We start from the raw sequence: 26,841 nt of genomic DNA on the forward strand, positions 1-26,841 counted from the left end.
GCTCACTGTCCAGGGGTTGATAAAAGATGATAAAATAAAAGATGACAGCACAGCATAGTAAATGACAGGCAACAAAGGTACGTACAGGTGTAGCCGATATACAGAGAGGAGCCCTAACCAGGCTCAGGTTGGGTGAGGGTACAGGGAGGGCACTGCTGGGAGGAGAGAACAGGCCCTCCAGAATACGGTGCCTGGACCAGAGTGTTAAAAGCCCACAGAACAGGAAAGCATGTGGAAACGTTCAGGGTGGGGCATGTGCAAAGGCACAGAGAAGAAAGGTGATCACGTCATACGGCTGGGGATTTGGGCGGTCAGGGGAGTGTAGCCCAAGGTCAAGCTGGTGAGGAGGCAGAAGCCGGGTCAAGCAGGGCCTTGCATGTCCTGTTAACAGAGTCTGAACTCCATCCTGAGGTAGTGGGGAACTCTTTGAAGATGGGAATAATCTCAAGAGGTATGCGACCATATCCAAAGTCACCTGCCAGAGGGACCACAGCGGTGTCCTGGAGCAGGGAGGGCAGAACAAAGAGGACAGGCTGCGGCCATAGTTTAGGGAGGAACAGTGAAGACCGGCAGAAATGAAGAAAAGGATACAGTCTAGAAGGCAGTCTTTAAGAGGTAAAATTAAAGGAGATGGAATCTGAGTGGATGTGAAGCCTGAAGGACGAGGAAGCCAGGAAAACCTCAGCACCCAACCCTGGCATCTGAAAGGTGTGGCTCAGGTGAAAAAACAGGGGTGTGTGTGTGTGTGTACATGCATACGCGTGCAAACAGAGGGTGGAGGGACAGGGATGATTAATCTGCTTTGGTACCTACTGAATCTGAGGTGCCTGTGAGGATGGAGGAAAGAACCTGAAAAGAGGCTGAAAGATGTGAGCGAGAAGGTGTTGGGTCACAGAGCCCAGAGGAGGAGAGACTTTCAAGACTGGAGTAGCTGGGACAACTGAAGTAGCTGAAGTAACTGGATATCTACAGGCAAAAGGAGGGAGCTGGACCTCTGTCTCACATCACACACAAAAATTCACTCAACAGGGATCAGAGACATAAAGTTAAGAGTGAAAACTATAAAACTCTTAGAAGAAAACACAGGAGCAAATCTCTGTGACTTAAGGTTAAACAATGAACCAAAAGCACAAACAATAAAAGAGAAAATGGGTGGGCTTCTTAAAATTAAACACCATTAGGAAAAGACTAGGGGAAATATTTGCAAATTGTATTATCTGATGAGAAACTTTTATCTGGAATTCTTAAAGTTCAATAAAAAAGACAACTCCCTCAAAAGAGTTCAGAGTTGTTCAAAAGATTTGAATAGACATTTCTCCAAAGATTTTATATATATATATATATATATATCTCTCCAATAAGACGACGAACAGATGCTAAACAGTAGCAGAGAAACGCAGATCGGACCAGAGTGGGCTACCACTTCACACCCAGTAACAGGACGGTAGTCAAAAAGTCAGCCAACGAAAAGCGCTGGTGAGGATGCAGAGAGATTCGAACCCTAAACACTGCTAGTAGGAAGGGAAAATGGCACAGTCACTTTAGAGAACAGTCTGGCAGTTCCTCAAAGGATTAAACACAGAGTTAACATACGACCCAGTAATGCCATTCCCGGTACATATGCGAGAGAAATGAAAACATATGTCCACAAAAAACTTGTTCACAGATGTCTGTAACAACAGTATTCATAATAACCAGAGAACAGAAACAATCCAAATTTCATTATCGGCTAGTGAATGGATCAACAGTCAATGTCCATTATCAAGTGGTAAACGAGGTATAACCATAGAATGGGATATTGTTCAGCAACAAAAAGGAATGTCTGACGCGTGCTGCAACACGGATGAACCTCAAAGACATGCTGAGTGAGCGAGGCCAGGCACAGAAGACCACACGTTGTATGATTCCACGTATATGAAACGTCCGGAGTAGGCAAACCTCGAGAGACAGAAAGCAGTTGAAGGGTTGCCAGGACTCCGAGGGGGAGGGGACGGGAGGCGGGGTGGGGGGACTGTTACTGGGGTGATGGAGACGTTCTAAACTTAGATGTGGGGATACTTGTACGAGTCTGTGGATACGGGAAATGCACTCAACGGTACACTTAAAGTAGGGGAATTTTGCGGTAAGTAAATTCCATTTCAATAGAGTTGTTAAAAATGAAAGTGTGGCACTGGGCCTGGGTGTGGATGGGGGAAGCCTCAGAAGGGGTCCTGGGCGGAGGGGATGGAGTGGAGAGGTGAGGGAGGGGTGGAAGCTGGCAGGTGGGAAATTAGCAGAAAGGGAGGCAGGGGAGAGAGCTGCGTAGATAACGCGTGCGTGGCTCTTCGCTGCGAAAGAAGAGCTGCGGGCTTGTAGCCAGAGCGGAAAGCAGACGGGGTCTTCTTCAGATAGGGGTGAGCTGACTGGTCTGAAGGCTGTCAGGGGTCAGGATCACAGGAAAGCGGGGAGAGGGTGACGGAGCAGAGGCTCAAGAAGCAGAGAGGGCGGGGCCGGAACACAGGTAAAGGACGAGCCTGGCGAGGCGGGAAGCGGGGCCGGGACAAGGTGAGGGTGACCCCGAGGCCCGGTACAGAGAAGAGAACCCAAAACACAACGAGTGCTTCGTGCATCGGGGGCCCCATCGAGCGGGAGTTAATCACTAATCTCGTGACGTGCAACATAAAGCAGACATCACGTGTGCTTCCCGGGAGCGCGTGACACAAACTCCGTGCCGCTGCCGCAGAACACCCGCCGCTCGGGATCGATCCGCACCTTAGCAAACGTGGAACCCTTTCCCTCAGACTCGATGGTGATGGTGTGGGTTCGCCGGAGGAGAATCTGGTCGATATCTTCTTCGCAGAATTTAGACCCTTCGTCCTCCTCATCCATGAGGGCACCATAGGCCCCTTTCCGGAGAAGATCCTCTATTTCTTTCTTGGAAAGCTGCTGTACCTGTTTTAGAGAAATATTTTTAGAATTGCCTGTAGACTGAACAAATGATTCACCTTTCTCAAAGAGGGTAAACCCTAATGACAAGAAAGGAAAGTGTGACAAGATATGCTTAAAATATCGAGGCCAAAAGATAATCAGATGCCGGAAAATTTCTCAGTATAAGCTAAATAATGGAGCGAGAGTGAATGCACGGTGTGGGCAGCGTGCTTTACCCCGTTGGGAGCGTTTTCTCTTCCGCTCATGGACTGCAGGACAGCTTTATCCAGACCGAGCTTCAAGCTAGCTTTGTCGAACATCTCCCTCTCGTAAGAATTCCTTGTAATCAGCCTGTAGATTTTCACAGATTTGCTCTGTCCTATTCTGTGACATCTAGCCTGAGCCTGGAAGAAAAAGGAAATGAATGGCTACCAAAGAAAGAAAAGATTCGACTGTCAGTTATAAGAGCATCTGTTCCAATAAACAGGGGTGCAGTTTAACAGAAGAGGGTTAACACACTAAGAAATTACTGTCACATTATTAATAAATTGATTACTAGTTGGTTCATTTGCCCCAATCACGGGACACTGCCTGAGCGACTACACGATTTTAATTTATTGGTCTGACACAGCAGAATGACTTTCAAAAGTGGGAGAGGGAGGCATCGGGGAGATTTTCTTGCATGCTTACCTGGAGATCATTTTGGGGATTCCAGTCGGAATCAAAGATGATGCAGGTATCAGCAGCAGTAAGATTAATGCCTAAACCTCCTGCCCTTGTACACAGGAGGAAAACAAACCTATCAGAGTCAGGTTTGGAGAACCTGTCGATAGCTGCCTGGCGGAGGTTCCCTCTGACCCGGCCGTCAATCCTTTCGTACGGGTACCTAGAAAATGTCAGTGTTAACAAGGAGGCCTGACGAACGCCCAAAATACGCTTTTCCTTCTTTGGTGTTTCAAAGCAAGTACTATAATGTGGGATATATATTAACAGGATGGCATTATTTATCAGAAATAAATTTCAGAGCAAATAGGTGTTGTTGTAGTTTTTCATACAACTGGTCGAATGCCCCAAAGATTAAAGTTCCTGCTGCTTCCTCTCCAGTGTCTGAAAAGGGCTGACACCTCCAACAGTGAAACAACAAACAATTTCAATTTTCGGTAAGAACTATTCTCGCCTAGCCAAAGGAAAGAAGTGGAAAGCAGAACTGCCCACAAAAGCACGTGTCGCATGGAATAGCCGTCATGCCCATCTACAGCTTTTAAAAAGAGGTGTGACACATGTCCCCTACTCCATCCCCTTTACTATAAACGCCACTTCAAGGGACTTCCCTGGCGGTCCAGTGGTTAAGACGCCGAGCTTCCACTGCAGGGGGCACGGGTTTGATCCCTGGTCAGGGGGCTAAGATCCCGCATGCCGTGCCGTGTAGCCAAAAAAATTATATATATAAAAAAAACAACTCCCCCCCGACGCCACTTGGAGGCAAAGCGCGTGGAGCCCCGTCTTCTGACCCCAGCTCGCCAGCCCGGTGCGCGGCCCTCACCGTCTCTGAATGAGGTAGTCTTCCAGGATGTCCAGGCAGCGCACCATCTGGGAGAAGATGAGCACCCTGTGGCCGCCGGCCTTCAGCTTCGGCAGCAGCTTGTCAATCAGCACGAGCTTCCCAGCAGCCTGGATCATCGCCTGGAGCTGAAAATCTGGAGAGTCGGCATTGTGTGTTTCTTTAAACTCTTCCAAAATCTTCTCTTCAGCACCTGCAGAGATTGGAGAGCATAATGGGAACGCTGTAATATTCTGTTACGGTATGGAATACTGTTTTTAGTAGTAAGAACGGTGAACCTGCTTTCGAAACCCACTGCAAACTGTAAGGGCCGGGAGGCCGCACGCGTGTTTATGAACACACATCCGTCCACGGGCTCCAAGGAGGGTCTACACAGAACCGTGGAAGTACAGAAGGGATCAAAGTTTTAAGCGCAGCACATTTAGGCGTTTGTGGGGGGGAAAAAAACCCCACATTTTCCAACAAACAAATGTTTGCTGTCTGTAGAAACTGAATTTCAACAACAGACTGTCAGCCAGAAGTGGCAGAAACAAGCCAAGGGCCAGATACCTACAGAAAACCTGGAACCTAAAATGCTAAAGAAAGGAAGAACTGTTTACTAGCTGAATATAAACACAAATAACAGAATCTGTTCTGAAACGAAGAGACAAGGGAACAGGGTTCTAACAGTTACGGTGCAAGGGCAGACGTCTGTGTATCCAACTGCACATTAGTACAGCCAAAAGGGCTGCGACAACAGGAAGCCCATTTTCCAGGGTCATTTTAGGGATTTCTCAGGGTGCCTGAGCATATCTTTACTGCGGTCTCTGCAGCTCCCTCCACGTTCATTCTCAACTGGTGAGTTCCTAAGGTACAAAAATTCTACCCTGAATTATCCAAAGCTTTAAAAAAACAAAAACTGACCTCTGTTTCATGAAAGACTTCTATACCTAACCCTCTTTTTCTCATCGCCCCACAAGAGACCTCTGCTTTGCTCCAAGACCTGGCTGCATCAGAGAGAAGCCTGGAGAGAGAGGCACCTTCCCAGGGATGGAAGCCCTTCCACCTCCTCCCCTGACCCCAGACGTGCTGGCTCAGGGAGCAGCAGGCTGAGCTGCCTGCAGCCGCTTAGGTGGCTTAACTAGAATTAGGCGGCAGGGGTTCGGCCGCGCTGGCCGGCGGGGGGGTCAATCAGGGCCGGCAGCTGTGCTCAGCCAGCCCCTCTCCCCTGGGGACAGAGGGGTGGTCACCTATCCTTTGGAAAATACAAACAAAATCATCTAATGGGATTTGTCCTCAGCCTTAAACCGTACCAGGAACTTTAAACTACTCTTCTTACCACTGGTTTTAAACGTGAACGAACTATGCACAGGATGGGGATACGGGACCCTCACAGGGTGTAAAGGTCACGTGAGCTGGGCCACCAGAGCCGTGAGGACAGAACGGTGGCACACAGCAGTGGGTGGGGCAGAAGTGCCCTCCATTCCCGTTTTCAGGGCACTTGGGCAAGTTAAGTCATGACACGGTCACACACTGAAACACAGCTTGTTCATTATTAATCAACAAAGGATCTTACTGAGACCAGATTAAAGTCACTAATGCCTGGACCGGGCACTGAGGTCCGCGCAAAGTGCATCGCTACTTCTCAGGAAGGGCCTGGCAGAAAATGCCGGCTGGGTCCAAACTGCTGTCTCTCCCTCCCCCTTCCACATGAATAAAACGCTAATGTTCAGGATGTTAATCTAAGTGAAACAAATGGCAAAGGTTTTACTAGGAAAAGGTAAAAACCAAAATGCTGTTTAAGAGAATCGGCAGGAATATTCTTGAATAAAGAATATTCTTAAATAAATACTCTTGTGTAAAGTTGAATAATGTTTTTCAAGGCAAGAAATTTAGAAATCTAGGTTCTGGATTCAGGACAAGAAGGCCCTCAGGAGACAGGAGAAACAGATTTACATCCATATATTACATTAGGTCTTTTCAAAAAGTTTTTTCTTGTTGGATAATATACTAAAAGCTCTGCAAGTCAGAAATAGATTTCACTCATAATATCTGGGCAGTTATTTTTTGCTCATATTAGGATTACAGTCCATAATCAAAATACAGCATTTTAGCTTAAGCTAATGGTCGGTGAATAGCTTTTAAAAATGAAACAATCGTTTTGACAAAATAAACATGTTTGAGTTATTTTAGTAAAAAATTTGAAAATATAAGTTCAGTCTAATTAGTAAATTTAATTTTTTCATTTTAAATTTATCTATATGACAGAAATAACTTTCCTGTTTTTTCAATATTACCAATGATTTCTCATGTCATCAAAAGTAGCCAGAATTAAAATACACTTTTTCTTATCTGACAGAAGTTCCTCCTGAATTAATCAATTCAGCTCTTTGCTGTGAATTTAGGTTCTTAGAGTGGCAGCCAGTGGACACTAAGAACACTTCATTTAGAAATATCGTATCAGCAGACATATTTCCTATGTGGTTCCTGTTGCACTGTATGATGCCCAGAAGAGCTGAAGACAAGAGGGCAGGGAAGGAGCTGGGGAGGAAGGCAGCACCTCCCTTCTGAGTCATTACAAGGCCGAATTTGCAAGTTCACCAGTTAAAGATTTACCTTGATGCTAGATTTGTAAATATCAAATCAGAAAATTAACTGGAAATAGGTTATGATAAGCCCAAATACACCGTTGGCACTGCCCTAAAGTCCTGCATTTACATTTAAAAGTGTGTGTGTGTGTGTGTGTGTGTGTGTGTGTGTGTGTGTGTGTCAGAGATAACTTGAAGAAGTGTGGAAGTCTGTTTCCTTAAACAGATGGTCACTGTGAGGGCAGGAGCTGCAATGTCACCTGGCCACATTAGCCGCAAACAAACAAGAAATTCTTTTCTTTTTAAATTTTACTTATTTATTTAATTTATATATTTATGGGTCTTCATTGCTGCGTGCTGGCTTTCTCTAGCAGCAGCGAGCAGGGGCTACTCTCGTTGCGGTGCGCGGGCTTCTCATTGCGGTGGCTTCTCTTGTTGCAGAGCACGGGCTCTAGGCGCGCGGGCTTCAGTAGTTGTGGCTCGCGGGCTCAGTAGTTGTGGCCCACGGGCTTAGTTGCTCCGTGGCATGTGGGATCTTCCCGAACCAGGGCTCGAACCCGTGTCCCCTGCATTGGCAGGCGGATTCTTAACCACTGAGCCACCAGGGAAGCCCAAGAAACTATTTTTTTTTGCAGATTACCATTTTCTCTCTGAAATTCATTCCATCACGTGAGCTCAGTCTTGTCTTCTTTCTGCCCACGGCTCTCCACCGTCCTCGCCCCACCACCAACAGAGGATGCGTAAGTCGCCCTGAAACATCGGGGCCCCTACCAAGTCTTCAACATCATTTTCACTCTCACATACGGCAACATACAGTTACCTGCTCAACTTTTAGCAAGAAAAACAACTAGCAACACTTACCAAGCGTTTATTATGGTCGCCTAACACTGTTCGATGCTCTTAAAAGTCTCAGTACATATTAGAGACATTTCTCATTTATGTACAGTTTGTGTTCTACAATCACTTCTAATGTTTTTTCCGCTTTGCTGATGTTATCGCTCTCAACCTACACAAACAGTTGCTTCTCTTGTCCACGATCACAGAAATGTTGTGCTTTGTTGAACTGAACTTTCATTTGACCGGGGCTGCTTTGCTCTTTCACAACCAACCCAAATGTCAGTTTAATTTTCAAAACTGAAAGCCTCCTGTAACTGCTCGATAAATGAGCGTGGAGCTGGCATTGGGTCAGTACTTCTGTCCTTCCTTCTCCAGGTTGTGGATGAGAACAGACAGTCCTGGCCCTGGGTCAACCTCTGAAACACAACCTTTACATAGGTCATCTGGGCAGCTGTAGCACCCGGTGCGTCCATGTGTGTATTTTTTTTTACTATCATTTCCCAACGCGAAGGCATGTTAAGGATGCCTGCTTAACAGATACCTTGTAACTTGCTGTCAGGACAGAAAAGCTGACCTCGAGGTGTGACCGATCAGAACAGCAGCCATGGATCCACACCTGGGAAGTCCTCAGGACCTCTGCCAACAGGGAGTGACACAGGATGACCCCGGAGAGCCGTCAGCCAGGGAGGGGACCTCTGGGCCGTGGTTTGGGGTGGGCTGCCCCCTTCAGAGTGCTCAAGGCACGTGATTAGCATGTAAACCAACAAGGTAAACTGATGGGACTAGGGCGGATTTCTACCAGCCACTGGGGAGACATTCCTTTCCCACACGTCCTGCTACAGCATTTCAGCTTTTGTTAGTGCCTTTTCTTTCCCCTTGGAAGCTACCGTGCCTCATTTTTTTTTTTTTTTTTTTTTACAGACATTAAATGAAAACGTGTGTGTGTGTCTCTCTCACGTGCGTGTGTCCATGCACCAGAGTTTTACTCATACCATCAACCACCTTCAGCCCCAACTCCATCTCCCCAGCTCAGAACCAGGCTGGTGACACTCGCCACAGTGGCCTCACAGGCTCTTAAACACATGGCAATTAGCAGGCTGGCAGCATTAAAGAGGCAATCATCACACGTGATACTCTCTTTAAAGACCAAGCTACGAGCGCAAAGTTTGAACAAGACATCCACTGATGTCACACCACAGCCACGACCTCGTGTGCTGCGTCGAGACAGTCCCAGGTGGGGACTACTCTGTCGTTTAGTAACTGCAACTTCTGGATGTGAGGTGGTCGGTACGTGTGTAGCTACGCAACGGGGAGAGACGAGGAACTCTTTAATTTAGCTGTGCTTGAACCTCATGGAGTGTGATAATGACAAACCTGGCTTTGTTCCTTCTCCCCTGGAAAGGAACCTAACTGAATTGCTGGCCAATTACAATTGCACACAAGCACCCTGATTTAGCTGGCCATCACTTTTCTTTAACCCATATTAACTCCGGCCTGGACTACAGCAGTCGCCTCCTAGCGGGGCTCTCTGCTTGTATGTCTTTCCCTTCTCCCGTCCATTTCATACCGTGTTGCCAGATCAATCCTGAATCACATCTCTAATCATTTCCAAGCTTCACCCAAATTCCACGAGCTAGCATCTGGGCTTCCCACAAGGTCCCACTGTGTCTAAGGTTCACTGTCCCACCGTTTCTTACGCGTCCTTTATACTTTGGGCAGGTTCCCCCTTTGTTCTCTTGCCTCCTTCTCTTTGTTCATGTGATTACATCAGCCTAAATGCCCTTTCTTTTTCTAACCCTGACTGGCAAAATCCTTGTCTCAATGCCATCGCTTTCTAACAGCTTTCCTAATCTCAATCCCTCACCAACTGAAGGTTCTTGTATTCCCCAGAGTATCTTACACATCATAGGCATGAAAGCTTTGTTCCTCTAATGATTTTTAGAAGGGTACGATACAGGTTTTTACTCATATCAGTTCATAACACTATCAATTTAGTTAAGAAAACAGGAAGACCATGAAGCATCCGTCAGCACCAGGAACCAACTATTATCAACACTCGAGATAACCTCTCACTCTTAGAGAAAGGATGCTAGAGGCCTGAAGACTGCAAGAACTTTTCTCCCATCAAAGTCTTGAGACAGCTGACAGCTGCCTCTCACCCCAAAGCTGCTCTTTAACTTCTCTGACCTAAACACACACACATACAGAGCAGGGAAACCTCAATCAGGGGCTAATTTCTCTTTAACTGTTACCATGTTTGATGACTTCTAGCCACCAAGCAGCAACACCTCCCTTCAAGGGGTGAGATGCAGACACAGGAAAGGTGAGTGGAGGTCCTGCCTCAGGGATCGGCGGGGACAACAGATCTGCACCCTCGGCTACAGAGAAGGAGGCTTTGTGAAGAATAGGAAGATGATGAAGCCCACACTGGGATGATTATGAACCGTAACATCATCAGTCTGGAGGGAGAAAAGGATTTCTGGGGTTTGGACAATTACTGAAACAAGGTGCCAGGCGGGCAGCTTACCGTTAATAAGGTAGGGATGATTGCAGCACTTCCGTAATTCCATCATAGTGTTTAAAAGGTTGGGTACGTTAGCTTGACCACCACCTTTGGAAAGAAACGTAAAATTCTTCTCAAGGATGGCTCGGTAATATTTCTTCTGAATGTTTGTTAGCTCGACTTCGATGATCGTTTCTTCCTTGGGGGCCAAGTTCTTTTCCACGTCCTCTTTGAGACGTCTCAACATCATTGGCTTTAGAATAGCCTGGAGTTTTTGCACCTAAAAAAGGACCTCAAGTAAATACCGGTATCATGACTTGCTTGCATGGTATAATATATACTAACATGAAAAACCACGATTCTCGTATTTATTTACCATTCATTTTCATTTGTCAAAGCCCAGGAAGGGTATGGAAGCACTGATCTTACATTACAGATGTCATAACAGAAGCGCATAAAGGTTGCGTGGCCAATTTCCGATGGGCTACTTCGCTTGCCCAGGAGTCCTGAACAGCCAGAAGGCTTGAACGGTACAACACAGCAGAAAAGAACCCCACTTATTCTGTTAGTTTTCCCTTCTGTGTGTCTTAAGCCTTTGTGATGATGAGGAAGGAAGAGACAATGTCATGGGAGTGCCACACTTCAATTCTCTTCCTTTCTAGAAAGAGCTGATAGAAAGCGTGAGGAAGCCAAGGAGCTGTCCGGTCCCTGCACCAATGAGCGTGCAGGGACGTCCCTCTCTGTTCTTTTCTGTTGACTGGCAATAGGATACTGCACACTCGACAGCTCTTATTTTAAGAAAAGCAAAACAAAACAAAACAGACTCCACTTTGAACTAAGCTAAGAGGTTTTAGACAGTAAGTTAGGGGAGGGGGCACATGAAGACCAAGATTTCAAGCGTATCTCCGTGTTTATCTCAAATACAGCCTAATAACCAACACCAACATAACTCTCACGATGTATGAAATAACCGACCACTTTTCATATGCAATACCGTATTTATTTCTCACAGAAATCCTGCAAGGTAGTTAGGACCCATGTTTCTAAATGAACATATGCAGACTCAAGAAAAGTAAGCAATGTGACCGAGTAAGAAATAAGACTAGAACCTCAGAACTCCAGGAGGGAAACGGCTCGACAAATTTCAGCAGCTTCTGACACTACACCCAAAAGCATACATGGCAAAACCACCAAACTCAATAGCACAGCGGCTGAAAAGTACATGAACAGTTATGGAACCTCTCTATGCATCTCGACAGCCCTTCCGGAGGGCAAAGGGACAAACAAACCAATCAGAACACCACCTTAACGAAGACTCAGAATGTCCAAGGAAAGGGGGTGTAAAGCTCACCGGTCTACTGAGGTTGGCTGGGGGCGGGGGGAATGGATGTAATTTACATTTTTAAATGGTTGAATCTTAACGCTCTGCCCTTTCGGGGGTTAATCTTCAATGACGTGACTGAGATACAAAGGAGGCTTGGTGAGTACCTGTTCTTCGGTTTTCAGATCACCGAATTCTTGCATAAAGGTGGTTTCCGAAGGGAATCGACCTGGTTCCAGGAAGTGAAGCAAGCTGAAGAGCTCTTCCACGGTGTTCTGGAGCGGGGTCCCTGTCAGCAGCACTTTGTGTTCCTACAGGGGCGCGAGGAGAGCAACTGAGCAAATCGTAACAGAGCGCATCTCTTAACACCAGAGCCTCTCTCGACACAGGCATTTTCCGACTTCCACTCAGGAACGCTGAAATCCAGCACCCACCCTGCGTAAAATACAGGAGTTAGAGCCGAAGGCGGAGACGCGAGAAATGTGGTCTCTGCTTCAGACAGACTCCCGGACCCCGTAACCGTGTCTTGCCATTTTGTTTTTTCCTGGGATTTTTAGGTCCCAGGAAACATTCTGGTGCTGCGGCTTCGCAGGTCCCCTACATCTCGAGGCTTCTCTCCCCACCAAAGTTTAAGCCTTTTCCTCAAATCCCTAGGCTCAGACAAAGCTCGCATGCTTCTCTCTGCTCTCCACACCGACAGGGCTCTCCCCTCCCCGTCTACTTCCTGCATGACTCACTTCAGAGACAAAAGAAGGTCTTCCACAGGCAACAGCACATGAAAAACTATTTTTTTCTGCAAACATTTCAAACTAGCAAAGAGGTCAGCTTGGTTTTAAATACCACAATCACTTTTTTGTTTTTTTTTTTTTAAATAGATGCTATTTCTAACTTTGTCTCCTTGAACCAAGGTACGTATTTCTTTAAGGCAATTCTTCCTGTTTACGAGCTCTTTCTCCAGCTTTCCTTATGCATTTGTACCCTTGTCCTCATACTTCCACATATCCGACATGGTGACCAGTCTTAACGACGGTGAATTTATTAATCTGAAGGGCCTTATTATTTTCTACTTTGGCCATCTGGTACACAGTCCAGTTACTAAAGCTATTTCAAAAAGTGGCTACACCTTCTAGGAGGTTCAAAAGCAATATTCTGACTCAACTGGAAGTCCGATGAGGCCTGGTTGCCGAGCGGAGAGTATGTGCTCAGTAAACCCTGGATGGTGATACACCTAAGGGCATGCTCTTTTTCTCAGTACCTACCGTGTCTTATCTGTCAATGGAGTACTTTGAAAGCGAGGTGAAGCAGTTCAATTTGCTTTTATTCTTCCTTTGCTCCCTTTTGAATAAGGGGTCTCTGATTCAGGAAGATACACAGACCATCATCATCTTCCAACTCATTAAATTCATAAAGAGTAAGAAGCTTGCAAATCAATTCAGGATTTTCTAACGTATAACCATACCGGTGAGTAACCTGGGCCATGGTCCCTGACATATTCAAGTCCAAAATTACTTCATCCAAGAATTATTTAAAATATTGTCATAGATTCAGGAAAAGAGTTATTGCTGTGGGAGAGCTGTGTGGGTACTAAAGACTGTCTCCTGGTTTTTTTTATATCCTTTGTGACCAAGTGAAATGCTGAGCTGCTAACCAAATATCAGTACTTCAGAAAAAGCCTTTTAAGTTATTAATTTCAAAATTAACTTATTTGGGGGGGGGGGAAGAACTTTTTTATGCTGCTTCCCCTCAAGGGCTGTTTAAAACCAGTTTCACTGAATGATTACACATATGACCCTTTGGTAAGGCTGCATGGGTAGCAAAAAAAAACCAGGTTTCCCTTTGAAAGTAACTATTATGTAACATACAATTAATATACAGGGGTCACAGAATGTCACGTGAGAGACGGGCTACCAAGCTTATCATCTCCAAGTTCAACTATGTCAGCAGCTAGGCTTTTGGCTTGAAAACGTTACCATTCTTTTTAGCTCTGATGGAGTGGCGTCCATTTGATTTCATTTCAGCAGAGTCTTTAATTTGTGTGAGGCCTCCTGACAATGAAAGATGAGATAACAGAATCCACGAAGAACTACTGCCACCTCCAGAGAGTCCCCTCCTTGTCAAGAGGGGACAAGGAGATGGCCCTGCTCCCGGGGCTCCCGTGGAGGACAGTGGGGACCGTAAATGCCCCTCATCCCAGCATCTTCACAAGAATTTCCTTTGCGATGGGAGAGCTGAAAACATTCACTGGTCCTCCCTTTCTCAGAACGCACTTAAAGACAACCCGAATCACCTCCATCATAACTGCGTCTAGTGCAGGTAACAGTAGTTCCCTGTGACCTGCTCCACAGCTGGATATAGTTATTATTTGCTATTTGCACCATGCCTTATTCTAGAAAAGATGAACAAAAAGTGGCCAGTGTATAAGTTCTCATGATGGATATTTTAAGTAAGGACTTAAAGACCAGGCAATGAGCTCTTCAGAACTGGACAAATATAATTATATTCTAACTCTGAACAATAATAATGTGTTCCATCTAGAAAACAATTCTTGTGAAAGTAAAGATTCTTGATCATCAGAAAAAAGAATGATTTTGTTCATCTGTTAATCAGAGCTTCCCATGGTGAGACATGAATGAGTTACAGGTACGCCAAGTCCTTGGGGCAGCCGGCACGGCTGTGACAGTCAGGACCCCAGGGCCGGTCACCTGCAGTAGTGGCCAGCCTTCTCAGCTTACCCCAGTATGATATACAAATATCATTTTCTATATGTGCCATTATGTGAAAATGGTTAGAGAACACTGCAATATGTAACAGAAAAAGTATCTGGGTAGCAAATTCTAATCCATCAATGAAGTGTTACTATAAACAACAGAAAATCCTTTGAAATCTCCCAGCGACAATTAGGTTGTTTGATGTTGACAGTTAAACGAACTGTGCTCACCAATGAAGGGCTGTTTTGCTGTTAAGAATCTACTACCTGGGAGCACAGACACTAATAACAGAAAACAACTGAAATAAACTGAGATGACTATCTAAGCCTTCAGGAGACGGTGCCGTAACTGTGTCTTATATGGACCGCTGTGAAGATGGGTCCCTACTCAGAAGACGCAGTTAGATATTTCATGAGAATCAATGTTCACCTGAACATTAATAGGTTTACTTCAATGTAAGACTAAAATATCACCTAGAGAGACCAAATACAGCCACAGAGTTTCTCTTTTCCACATGCATAGTTATTCATGTCTTCAAGACTGTTCACCATTTACAAGTGTTCTAATTCGTTCTGTGGACTGAACACCAAATAATACAAAACTGCTCTGAGAAAGGTCTTAAGGATGGGAAATCCCATCCTAAATAAGATAATTCAGTCAGACCTTTTCCTTTAAACAAAACTAGATTTTTGTTTGTTGTTAATTAAAAGAATAGCTGGCTAATCCAATCCCCTTAATTTAGGAATAAAAGAAGCTGCTTCAAAGAACCAGCTGCAACAGAAAGCATTTAAGTGTTCTTTTCGGTGGTACCAGTCTTCAGTAAGAAATTTACAAGCCGTGAACATACAGCATATTCCTTCCCATCTCAAACTCTCGATTAACAAGAGATCAAATTAATCTATAGAAGTCAACACTAAAGGGATTTAAAAAATCTTTCTGTATTTTTGAAAAGCGCATCAAAACATCCAAGACATGCTAAATAACAATATCTTTGCTTCTTAAATGTACATTAAAAATAAAAACAAGTGATCAAAACCCACCTTGTAAACTACAGAGAGAAAAGAAACCTGAGGATGACTGAGTCATGTAGTAATTTCTGCTAGAAAATCATACAGCAGTGTGGAAAGGAAAATCAGTCAAATTCCACCACTTCTACAATATGTTTTCCTATGATATGCCTACTGAAAAAAAATCTAGAAAAATCTAATCAGGAAGCCCTGACTATCCCTTAGGAAGCTGGAAGAGCATGGGATAGACATGTCTACAATTCCAGATCAAACGCAAGGTCTTGCAATGCCCCAAACTTCTAAGTGTCTGCGTGAACTGAACCAATTCCAGATATCCGTTCAACTTACTGAGAACTTGCACCTACAAGTCCTCCTGGCCCCTGGACGCCAAAACCTACGAGCCCTGGAATATAACTGGATGATCATCACGGAGCTAACATCTGGCCCAACAGCTTATGAAATGGCAGTATTTACAAACACAAAAGGGAAAAGCAAATACTGGAAACTCATTTCAGTGAAAAATACCATGACTATCCTCTGCTGTGATACAACCGTGCAAAGACACCAGCCAACAGCGTGAGAATCAGGAAGACGGCAGCGACTTTTAAGTCACTGGAAGCACAGGAGCATACATCACAGCGTTTGACTGGTTTTGCAAACACCCTTCAAAGGTATCATTCAGATTCAGAGCAACGGGAATACTGAGTCAGTGACAATTCTATCCAGGGTCAAGGGAATCGCCAACATGACCACTGACCAAGTCCATCAGCTTGAGTCCCTCCAACAGCTTGCAGTTCCGATTCTTCAGCCTGTGGGCTTCATCAATGACCACGCAGCGCCAGGGAATATTCCGCAGCTCAGGACAATCGGTCAGAATCATCTCAAACGTAGTGATGATGGCATGAAACTTATAGGACCCCTTTATCACTCGACCCTACAAGAACAACTCTGGATTATTACTTAGCATTAAAGGTTACATTAATAACTTTAAGGATGAATAAACAGCAGTAAAATATATGTATTGATCCCCTTGGGGACATCTTTATTCTAGGTCACACTTATACTTTGTTTTCAAGATGTTTTGGAGGTTTTAAGCTCTTGTGGTACAACAGAGTTTTAAAACCTTACCTTTTTCAAGGAAGTCTGAAAATTGTTAGTAAAATTTCCAACCCAATTTCCTTACAGATCACCCGCAGTGAAGAGTCACTAGGTGTGCCCATTCTAGTTACATCCTACAGACTCCAAAAGGTGAAAGGCCGAAGAGATTATGTACGAAGACAACTTTTTTAAACCGCTTTTACTTTTTAAAACTTTTTATTTATGTATCTAAACTTTTGTAACTTTTTTTTACTTTTTACTTTTTAACGTGCTAACTTTTTTTTTTTTTTTTACTTTTTACTTTTAACGTGCTAACACGAAAAGAACACTCAACTCAGGACAGAACTTATAACAATTTCCCAAATCTAAAGATCAACACCAAAATAGATTTTAGGTTTTTTCTCCTTTAAGTATTTAATTGTAGGGCAGATTTTACACTCAAGCTAAACAGACACAGACAACAAAACCCTGCCCTATTTCCAGCTATAGGACTTCCATTTACTACCTATTGCTTAAAACTATTTTCACATATACTATTTATTCTTCCTTCTTTGTCATTTATAATGCTTCACTGTCAATATCATAGGATAATTGCAGACAGGTAACTAAAATTAGTTAAAAATCATAGCAGTTGCTACTAAGAGCCAAAGTATAAATTCTCCCCTTTGGGTATATTTCATTCAATGTACCAGTTAATACCACATACCTAGTATTTTTCACTTCTAGCAACAATAAATAACACAATATTCTTTCCATTCACATTAAAAAAACTCCATTTTCTGTTTCGCTTTCTTCTAGGGCTTGCAAAATAAACCAAACTAGCATATCAACACATTAAATGATGCTTAGCAGTCATCCAAGGTAAAACGAAATTTCATTCATTCTAATAATTAGAATGACCAAGGCTATAAAAATAAAGAGCTGCAAGCAAAAGATGTGGAATTATAAGACAAACACAAATTGGGTAAGGAATCTAAAGCAAAATTCTCTTATCTGCAAAATCTAGACCTCCCCTGCCAAAGGTCTGAGACCATTTTAACATCCAACGCCTTAAAATGTCTATAAGCCTAAGGACCGCCCGCCTGTGATGCTTTACCTGGGGATCTTTGAAGTACATTTCATACAACTGAATGGTCCGACGACTAGCTTGACTCCCATGATACACAACCACGTTCAACTCTGTCCAGGTCCGGAATTCCCTTTCCCAGTTGGGGATTGTGGACAATGGGGCAATTACTAAAAAAGGGCCATGGATTCCTTTCAAATATATCTCATAGAGAAATGTAATGGACTGGATAGTTTTTCCCAAACCCATTTCATCTGCTAAAATGCAGTTTCGCCTTTGGGAGGGAAATAAAACAAGGAAACTTTGGTAAGTATACATACAAGACAGTGCTTTCATACTCATAAATGCATGCCTTAGATGTTCCCTTACATACAACAAAATACAGTTTCAAACAAAATGCTCTAAGACATAAAAATTATTGCTACACACTTCTAGCAATCTCTATATTAATATGTGTTAAGTAAACAAATATTAAGCATACTTCCAGTGTTTGCTTTTTTTTTAAAATAATTTCTATTAGCGAGTTAAAATGTTAAGCTATATTTGATCAATACTTTAGATAACGACAAAAGAGCTACTGTAGGCTTTTTTTTTTTTAAGTGAAAAAACCCCACATTTTACGTACATGTTGTACCAATTGAAAAGTAGCCAGTTTACTCCCTCCAACTGGTATTCCCTGAGTTTGTTATTGTTTTTATACTCCCTGGAACTCTCCGATTTCTTCCAGTCATCAGCAGGAGGTCGCTCCTGTTTCAAATATAGTAAAAGTCCCATTAGTGGTTTCTCAGAGACCGCATACATTAAAGCCACCGCCACTCGCCCTCCTTACCACGCGCTCTGTTTCCGGCTCCCGGGACAGCAGCTTCTCAAACTCTTCGATCTTGGCTTGGTCTATGTCCTGCCTCAGCTCCCACGTGCTGTCTTCATAAGGCAGTGAGCACCACTTCACCAGGTAGTGAGTCACGGGCTGGGCCGGGTTTAAACACAGCACAGTTGGGTTCATGCTCTACTGCACTTACCGACAGACACTACCCCAGACACAGTGAGATGGAGCTGGGAGAAGTTTTAGAGCTATGACCACTGAACGAGGAGTCCTTAGTTACAGAGTCTCAAGTCTAAACCGGAAGTAATATTACTGAATATTATCAGAACAAACTGACTTTTATCTAAGCCACTGGTAAGTCATGTTCAAAAGCCAAAAAAGTACACAGACACAGCTAGCAAATAACAAAGCCGAATCTGAGCCTTGCTCTTATCTGTGCAAATCATCGGGCGTCTGATTCAGACTTACGTGGTAACCCATCTTGGTGTGTTTACATATTTGCCTAACTGGCTACTTTCTTAAGGAATGAGAAACAGACTTCAATTTATTAGGATTTCTGCCTTCTTCTTAAAGAGATACTATTTGCACGCTATCACTTTAAAATAATGTGTTTGAGCTCTAGAAAGACTGCAGAGCAAAACAGTTTGGATAACGCAGATCAATAGGACTTCCTTTGTCTTTCTTCTTGAAAATATTTTGGTTTGTTGATCTTCATCTCAGGACCAAGGTACACTGACCTGGTTGTGATGTTACAGACATTTGCTGTACTAGGTAAATATACGATGGGGAAAAAAAATTTTTTTTTAAAGTACAACTTAGCAAAACTAGAAAGGTAAACATCATGTCACAGACACGATCTCTGAAACATCGTGGACCTCGTGATACAGAGTTTGGAGTAAAATGGGAGTTCACTGCAGACTCACTAGACAAGCAAGATACAAACCTTTACAAAGTTTAATTTACAGGAAGAAGCTAGGAATGACATACCTCATGGCGGGTGGGCATAGACTTACTAAGACACAATGCTCAGAAGTCACTAGACTTGTCTTTACTCTTATGCCCTACCGACTGTCCTTAACAGCCTCATAGGGTTCTGCAAAGCAACCTGGGCATGCCTAGACTGGGATCTCATAAAGAGAAAGATTTTATAGTATCTTCTGTGCACCACATTAAATGAGGTCCGTCAGCTTCACTAAGGACGCCCAATGTTAAATATCTCTGCACTGCATTCTGCTATAAGAGCACTCTTAGTTTATAAGGGAAATTCATGCTACCTAATAGATTTATACCAAAATACATTGAATCCTTTATTGATCGTATCTGGAACCGTGCAAAAAGTCTATTTGCTTCACACTGAAAATTGATTTCTTTTAAAAAGCTCTCAGACTAAACAAAACAACACATTTACAGTGATTAAGTCCTAAAACTAATAGTAAGTCAATAAATTTCAGTTAAGTTTAGAGCAAGTGTGTCATAACCCAAGGCCCCGACCAGAACCAGATCTAGGAGTCCACCATCATTCTCCATAAGCACACATAAGCTCTCTGAGTCACTGGCTTCTAATACAAATGATCTTCTGTTACCTCTCCCCGGTCATCTGTGCTGCGTGCAAAGTCCATTATCCGGTCAACCTCCACGTAATCTGGATTAAAAAGCTCATCTTCAATCTACACCAAAGGAAAAAAAGTTAGAATGTTTATTTAACTCCTCAGAGTAGACACTATTTCACTCTTCATCAGGCAATAATATTTTGGGTCACGGCAATACACAATTTATATTCGGCAAGTTCTATCATATCAATGGAAATGCTACAATTTAGCAAAATCACTCCCCATGAGGAAATCAGACTTCTCAGACTTTGTTAACTGGGTCTTTTAATTACTGTGTGAAACCTTTTCACTGTGAGAAAATGTTTAAGAATATTTTAAATGAAGTGTGAAATTATAATTCACTAATGAGCAATCCAAAAGGCTTGTGGCACACAATGCATTTGACATTCTTGAAACCACAGCTTGCAGTGAAGACTCAGAGCCATGCACAGTAAGTGCTGTTGGAGTCTCATAACTACTGGAGTCGTCTGATGCCTCAGAGCATCATTTGCAGAATGTTATTCAAAAGCTAAAAACGCTGAGACCAGTGAATTCCATATTTTGGTGTGAACAGAGCTTATGATGGCTGGTCGTCTTTGCCAATCAGTATTAGTATCTCATTTGAACACAGTCTTGGCGTTCATCTAAGTGTTCTAATGATTTATTTGTACTGAACATAGAGCATTTGGCTAAAACTCTTAAGGATAAAGAAATGAGGCTGAAAAAATTGGGTTCTTTAGCCAATATATTAACGATCTTTACAAAACTAAAGTAAGGCTGCGTGCCTGCAAAGTTATCTCATGTAAAAGAACAGAACGCGGCTCAAAAGGAAGTTATAGACTAAGCCACACTCAGAGTCAGACAAGTTAGAAAAGATACATTATTATGTGTTTCTAGAGATTAATTTATCAGTAATATAACTTCATTCAAATGCTTGGCAAAGACATATTACAAGCCACTTAGATACTCTTTGTATCCCCTGAGTTGCAGGTTGAAGGGCCGTTTGGTCACAGTTGGCTTGAGGATAACAAACATTCCCTGGGCCCCTGGGCCCACTTACAGCACCCAGTCTGGATGCTTTGAACTGTGAATTATAAAACAAAAGCCAGAAATACCAGAATGTGTTTCAACTGCCTCAGGCCTTTACACAGAGTTCACGACAAAGGCAAAAAAACCTTTGAAATGTTCCGTTAATTTAAAATGTTCATATATCAAATGCACTGGCTTTGTCAAAGCTTCTAGACGTAGGTACACAAGATCTATGTATTATTCATATAAAGCATAAGCACTAGAACTTCCCATAAACTAGGCTCTTCTGATAAAAGCTCTAAGACAACTTGCTCTTAAACAGAATCTTTCATTACTGACATAAAATCCTTAACTTGACTCCTAAACACGTTTATCCTTCAAGCGAGCCATCTATGCCACCATGCGTGTGACATAATGTCAAGTTCTGATCATCTTTTTGAGTAGAGATTTTAGTTGCAGTGACTTAAAAGGAAGCCTAAGGTGAAACAGAGAATGCAAAGGTGGTCATAACTAAAAATCCCAAAGAAGCAGAACCCTGGGGTACCTGAAGCCAGGACCATCTACGGGACATGACAAACAGTGTGTGTGGTGAGCAGGGGGTGGGGGCCGGGGGGTGCGTGTGTGTATGTAAGAAAGAAAGAGGGGAAGAGAATTGGTATCCTTCTCTGTTAACCTTCAGATCACCTCTTCAGACTCAAGTTTATGCTACTTCCATTCAGGACAAAACTTGAGATCTCTAGTTGCCAAGTTACCAGCAAGCTAATGTATTTCAGCCTTGGTACAGGTGATTCCCAGAGACAGACTCAAAAAGGTAGACTACACACCTCGGGCCGGGCCCACGTCCCTGAAGGGCATCCGACTCCAAGAAGCACAAATAAATTTAATGAGCAGAACCATGATTTAAGGAGCAGGGTGGGGGTAACCACTGTAGTCTTTCCTTTTCCTAACACGGATGCACAAAAACATCAGTAGAACGTACAGTGTCTCTTTCTAGGAGGAAGCTAAGGATTTCAACTTGCCCAATATCACGAACATTTAACTTTAGTTTCATTAAGGGGCATGAAAAACAGAACTTCCTAGTATTTTCTCAGAACCTGTCCTTTCAAAGAAAGAATCACCTACATATTCCCCAGGACACGAGGGAGTGAGTCCCATCCAAGCACCTGCACCCCTTGGTGCTGACCACTGCAGGCAAGGAGGCTGGTGCTCGGTGACACGGGCACATCTGTCTAGCGGAATCCCCTCCGCCTCATTTCCCATCCAGTGCAGATCTTACAATAATGCCTTTGGGGGCGTGGAAATCAGACTCCAGGAGAACCCAGACCTGTCACCTGAGGGTATAAGGATTGACTCTATGACATAAAACTACGGAACTTTCTTCCGTCCCCTGTTCCCCCATCTCCAACAAGGGGTCGGTGTGTGTGAAGTTGGTCGTGAAGCAGGTATTATTTTCCATCAAATTTCACACTTCTTTACAGTTTGCATTCTGTTAATTCCCTTATGGAGAGGAAAACTAATAAATCAGCCAATTTAGTCTTTCAATGTGAAGGTTTCTCTTTTATCTGCTTCAGGCTGTAAAGTGAAAGCAAATTGGTGGTCGCAAGCCCAGGGACCCCAGGAAGCGCTCTGTGAGAGCATTTTGTCCATGTAATTGACTACACTGGAGGGGAACCCGGCACTTCGTAAAACATGCAGGACTTCTTCCCTGCCCTAGGTATGGGTACCTTCTCATCATGATTGATAACCTAGGATAAAGGGGGGCAGGCAAAGGTATCAGAATATTATATCAACTCCTGTACCACAGCGCGTAATCTGTGAAAAGGAGTTCAGTGAAAACTCTCTGTAATTAGGCACTGACTTGAATAGAAGAAATTTGTCACACACCTCCCCCAACAGAAAGAAACTTTTATATCCTAGAACTTATACTTAATACTCACTGTAGCGTTTTTACCCTGCTAAAATCTTAATAGGACTTTAGTCTACTTACTTTTTTCACTGTCTACTAACTGTATTTTCATTACAAGATTTAATCGTACCATCATATTTCCACATAATATCATAAGGACCAGTATCTTCTAGAACTAAGCAACAGGAAGAATGAGAAATTTCCTGTTTACAAATTATTTTAGCAATAACCAGTTACCGATACGCAAGTAACAGCACCAAATGAGGCAAACTAGTTTTTCTTAATAATATACTGACCTAAAATTCAAAATTCAGAACATTTTAAAAAGGTAAATACTTTAGAAAATTAACCAGGTTTTCCATACCTCTGAAAGGAATTTGTTCTGGCCCTGCTTTGCCTTAAATCGTTTAATCTTTTGCTGAATTCTCTTATCTTTTTCCAGATCTTCTACAGATGCCCATTGACAATGAAGATAAGAGCTAAAAGAACAAAATAATATCCTTGAAACAGGTAGAAGATAATTAGTCTTTTATTATACATGTTCATTATCATTCCCCCCCCAAAATGAACTAAACAGATAATTAACATAATAACCTGTTTAATTACTCACAGAGGTTGCCAAGCCACGTTCAATATAACTACTAATGTTTGAGAATAAGAAAAGAAAATCAATAATAATGCCTAAAATTTGCCTTCTGTCCTGGGCCTGCAGTTCTCTTACCCACTTCCCATTAAAAAAAAAAAAAGAAAAGAAAAGAAAAGGAAATGACCTAGTAACAAGCTGTTTTCATAAGTGAATGGATTACACTTCAATACAAAACAATTAGCACTACAGGGTGGCCTTAATTATGAATTTGTTTTGAGCCTTTTATCATTAATTGAGAAATAAAAGGTTTTTGTCAAGGTAAAAGAATTCAAATTTAAAAGAGCAAAGGTAAACCTAACTCCCTCCTTCTACAGCTGCTGGGCAGCAAAGGGCCACCACCAGCTCCGGAACTCCCTTGTCCCCAACCAGCTCCTGGTCAGTTCCAGTCTCCCAGCTCTGAGAGGACTGATGCCCCTTGGGGTCCCTTGTGAATCTTTCACTCCCTACTGTCTACCCTCTTCCTTGCACTGGCTAGTCTCCTCCCGTTCAGACCTGCCACAGGCCTGTGCTGAGAGCATTTGCTGTGTCTTCTCTGACCTGAACTTGAATACTCCCCACCCTTCCTTGTCCATCCCCAAGACTCACTGGTATATAGTTACTGTTTTATGGTACCTCTGACATTCTTTCGTTTGGTATTTCAATATTCTTCTGTACTATCATCCTCTCTCTGCCACCCCCCCACCCCCCTCCATGGCCTCGACTGTCTCTTGTTTCTCTTTCTGGTGATGACATTAAAAAGAAATGAGGTGCTTTCACAATCAAGGTACCACTACTCTTAGAAATTATGCAGCCACTATAAAATCTCTCAAAAAATAATTAACGATATGGAAAAGGCTTCTGACATTAAATATCACATCATTTCTATTTATGTAACGTCTAATATGCATTTTCATAGGTAGGATTGATTTAGTCCTTCTACAATTGACCAAGGGAGATAAGGACTTTAAAATACATATACCTTGTACAGATATGAATTGACAGAAACCCTGCGCACAGAGGGAGAGAGAGAGAGAGAAAAAACAGACTAGACGAAAATGCATCAAAATGTTAGTAATGATCATTGTGGGTGGTAAGATTGCAAGTATTCTATCTTCTACTTTCAACTTGTAATTTCCAAATTTTCAATAAATAATTTGCAATACTGCTATAACCGAAACCAAATATTATAAAAATCACCTAGTCTAGTCTCCTAATTATTGGACAGAAAAAGGCATGTGTGCAGTCAGCACCCTTGTCTCGGCTGAGGTGAACCTGCCGTAAAGCACTGCCAGGGTGACCACAAGGGAGACACAGGTACTTGAGCAGCTGGGTCCAGCCCTGCTCTCCCTCTTGGAAACTGGGCTGAAACTTTCTGGCAGTGACTCTGCTTTAACTCAATGGAGAAAAACCACAGGCTTTTTGCTCTAGGATCAGAAATAAGGCAAGGGTGCCCATATCTCCACTACTATTCAATATCATATTCCAGGCATTAGCCAATGCTATTACATGAGAGAAGACAACAAGAGGAGTGATAATTGGAAAACAAGAAGTAAAACTATCTTTATTTGCAGATGCCATGACTGCATAACTGGAAAACCCTAGAGAATCAATTAGGAAACTAATTCAAATAATAAAATAAAATAATTCCGTTATGCAGCAGGATATAAAATTAACAGACAGAAGTCAAATGTCTCCATTCACACAAATAACAGCCACTTAGAGGAAATCGCATTAGGGAAAAACCTCTTTTACGGTATCAACAAAGACAAAATCCTTAGTAATATATTTAACAAGAAGTGTGTGCAACTTGCATGAGGAAGCATTTAAAACCCTCCTGAAAGATACGAAAATCAAGTTGAACCAACTGGAAAGACATCCTTGTTTTTAGATAGCATGACTCAACATCATAAATCATAAATTTGTGATTTAACACAATGTAAATATAAACAACCATTTTAATGGAGTTAGACAAGTGAATGCTAGATTTCTATATAAAAATAGACACGCAAAACATCCAGGAAAACACTAAAAAGGAAACATCTTAGGAGAAACTAGATAAATCAGATATTAAAATACACTATAAATCCTCTACAAGTAAAATAGTGTGCTACAGACTCGTGAAGAGACAGAGCAAAAGATTAGAATAAGTAACAGATATGGATACAATAAATATGTATCTTCAGTTCACGATAAAGATTGCATCTCAAATCACCCGGGCAAAGATGGGCTTTTTAATAATGGTGCTGGAACAACAATATTTGGAAAACAATAAAAAAATTAGAGTCATGCTTTACCCCATATACAAGAGTAAACACCAGTGGATCAAGCACCTAATAAACAGAGAAAATGAAACCATTCAAGTACTAGAGGAAAACATGGCAAATTCCTCTTTAACCAGGGGGTGGGAAAAGGCTTTCTAACTATGATTCAAAAGTCAGATCCTATAAAAGGAAAGATTAATAAATCTCAATATACAAAACACTTTTTAAAACTTACAATGCTATAACCAACAATAAATAAAGCCAAATGACAACGGAAACTGGGAAAAGATAGCTGCAACATATAACGCAGATTAAGGACTAATATCCCACATATATAAAGAACTGTTAAAAACGGAGGGAAGCACAACAGAAAAATGGGCAAGAGATAGGAACACATAATTGACAGAACAAGATACAAAAGTGGTCGTTACATTTATGAAAAGATGTTCTAAATCACTCACAATAGAAGAAAATGCTAATTAAAACCACACTGAAATACGACTTCCCACAAAAAGTAAAAATAACAAGAAACAGAACAACAAAAAAACACACCACACTACACTGGAAAGGCTGTGGGGAAACAGGTGCTCTCCTACATTGCTGGTAGGAATGCAAACTGACACAACACTTCTGGAAGGGAATTCTGCAATGTCTAACAGAACTACATTTATGTATGCCTTTTGATCTAGCAATCCCTATTCTAAAAATTCACCCTGAAGCTATGCCTCCAACAATTTGCAAATACACAGGCATGAGAATATATATTGCAGCATTATCTGTAACTGTGAAATATGAGAAGCCATTTACATGCCGGCATACCCAGGAGACTGGCTGGATAAGTTATGACACAGCCCTGCAAAGGAGTACTAGGCAGTCGTAACAAAGAATGAGGAAGACGCTATGAACTGATGTTGAATAACTTAGCATACGTAGCATTGTGAAAACAGCAAAGTGCAAATGTGTACTGATGCTATTCCTTTGTGTTTAAGGAAGAAGGGGAAATAATAGTATCTATCTGCACATTCATGCCAAA

The 26,841-nt window shown here is 42.5% G+C and overlaps 1 protein-coding gene across 1 annotated transcript in view; it reads right to left on the reverse strand.

Moving 5' to 3' along the window:
- The window catches only part of CHD7 (chromodomain helicase DNA binding protein 7), a 444,235-nt gene that overhangs the window by 289,860 nt on the left and 127,534 nt on the right, over positions 1-26,841 (reverse strand). Inside the window, exons 8-19 of the mRNA XM_067712237.1 lie at positions 23,287-23,401; positions 19,982-20,065; positions 18,405-18,542; positions 18,201-18,322; positions 17,606-17,849; positions 16,169-16,345; positions 11,864-12,007; positions 10,400-10,655; positions 4,451-4,661; positions 3,598-3,793; positions 3,144-3,311; positions 2,752-2,931 (exon numbers count right to left, since the gene is read on the reverse strand). Of these exons, the coding sequence (XP_067568338.1) occupies positions 2,752-2,931; positions 3,144-3,311; positions 3,598-3,793; positions 4,451-4,661; positions 10,400-10,655; positions 11,864-12,007; positions 16,169-16,345; positions 17,606-17,849; positions 18,201-18,322; positions 18,405-18,542; positions 19,982-20,065; positions 23,287-23,401 (2,035 nt within the window). The remainder of the gene's footprint in view (positions 1-2,751; positions 2,932-3,143; positions 3,312-3,597; positions 3,794-4,450; positions 4,662-10,399; positions 10,656-11,863; positions 12,008-16,168; positions 16,346-17,605; positions 17,850-18,200; positions 18,323-18,404; positions 18,543-19,981; positions 20,066-23,286; positions 23,402-26,841) is intronic.

The sequence above is a fragment of the Pseudorca crassidens genome, chromosome 17 (assembly GCF_039906515.1).
Source record: "Pseudorca crassidens isolate mPseCra1 chromosome 17, mPseCra1.hap1, whole genome shotgun sequence".
NCBI classification, from domain to species: Eukaryota; Metazoa; Chordata; class Mammalia; order Artiodactyla; family Delphinidae; genus Pseudorca; species Pseudorca crassidens.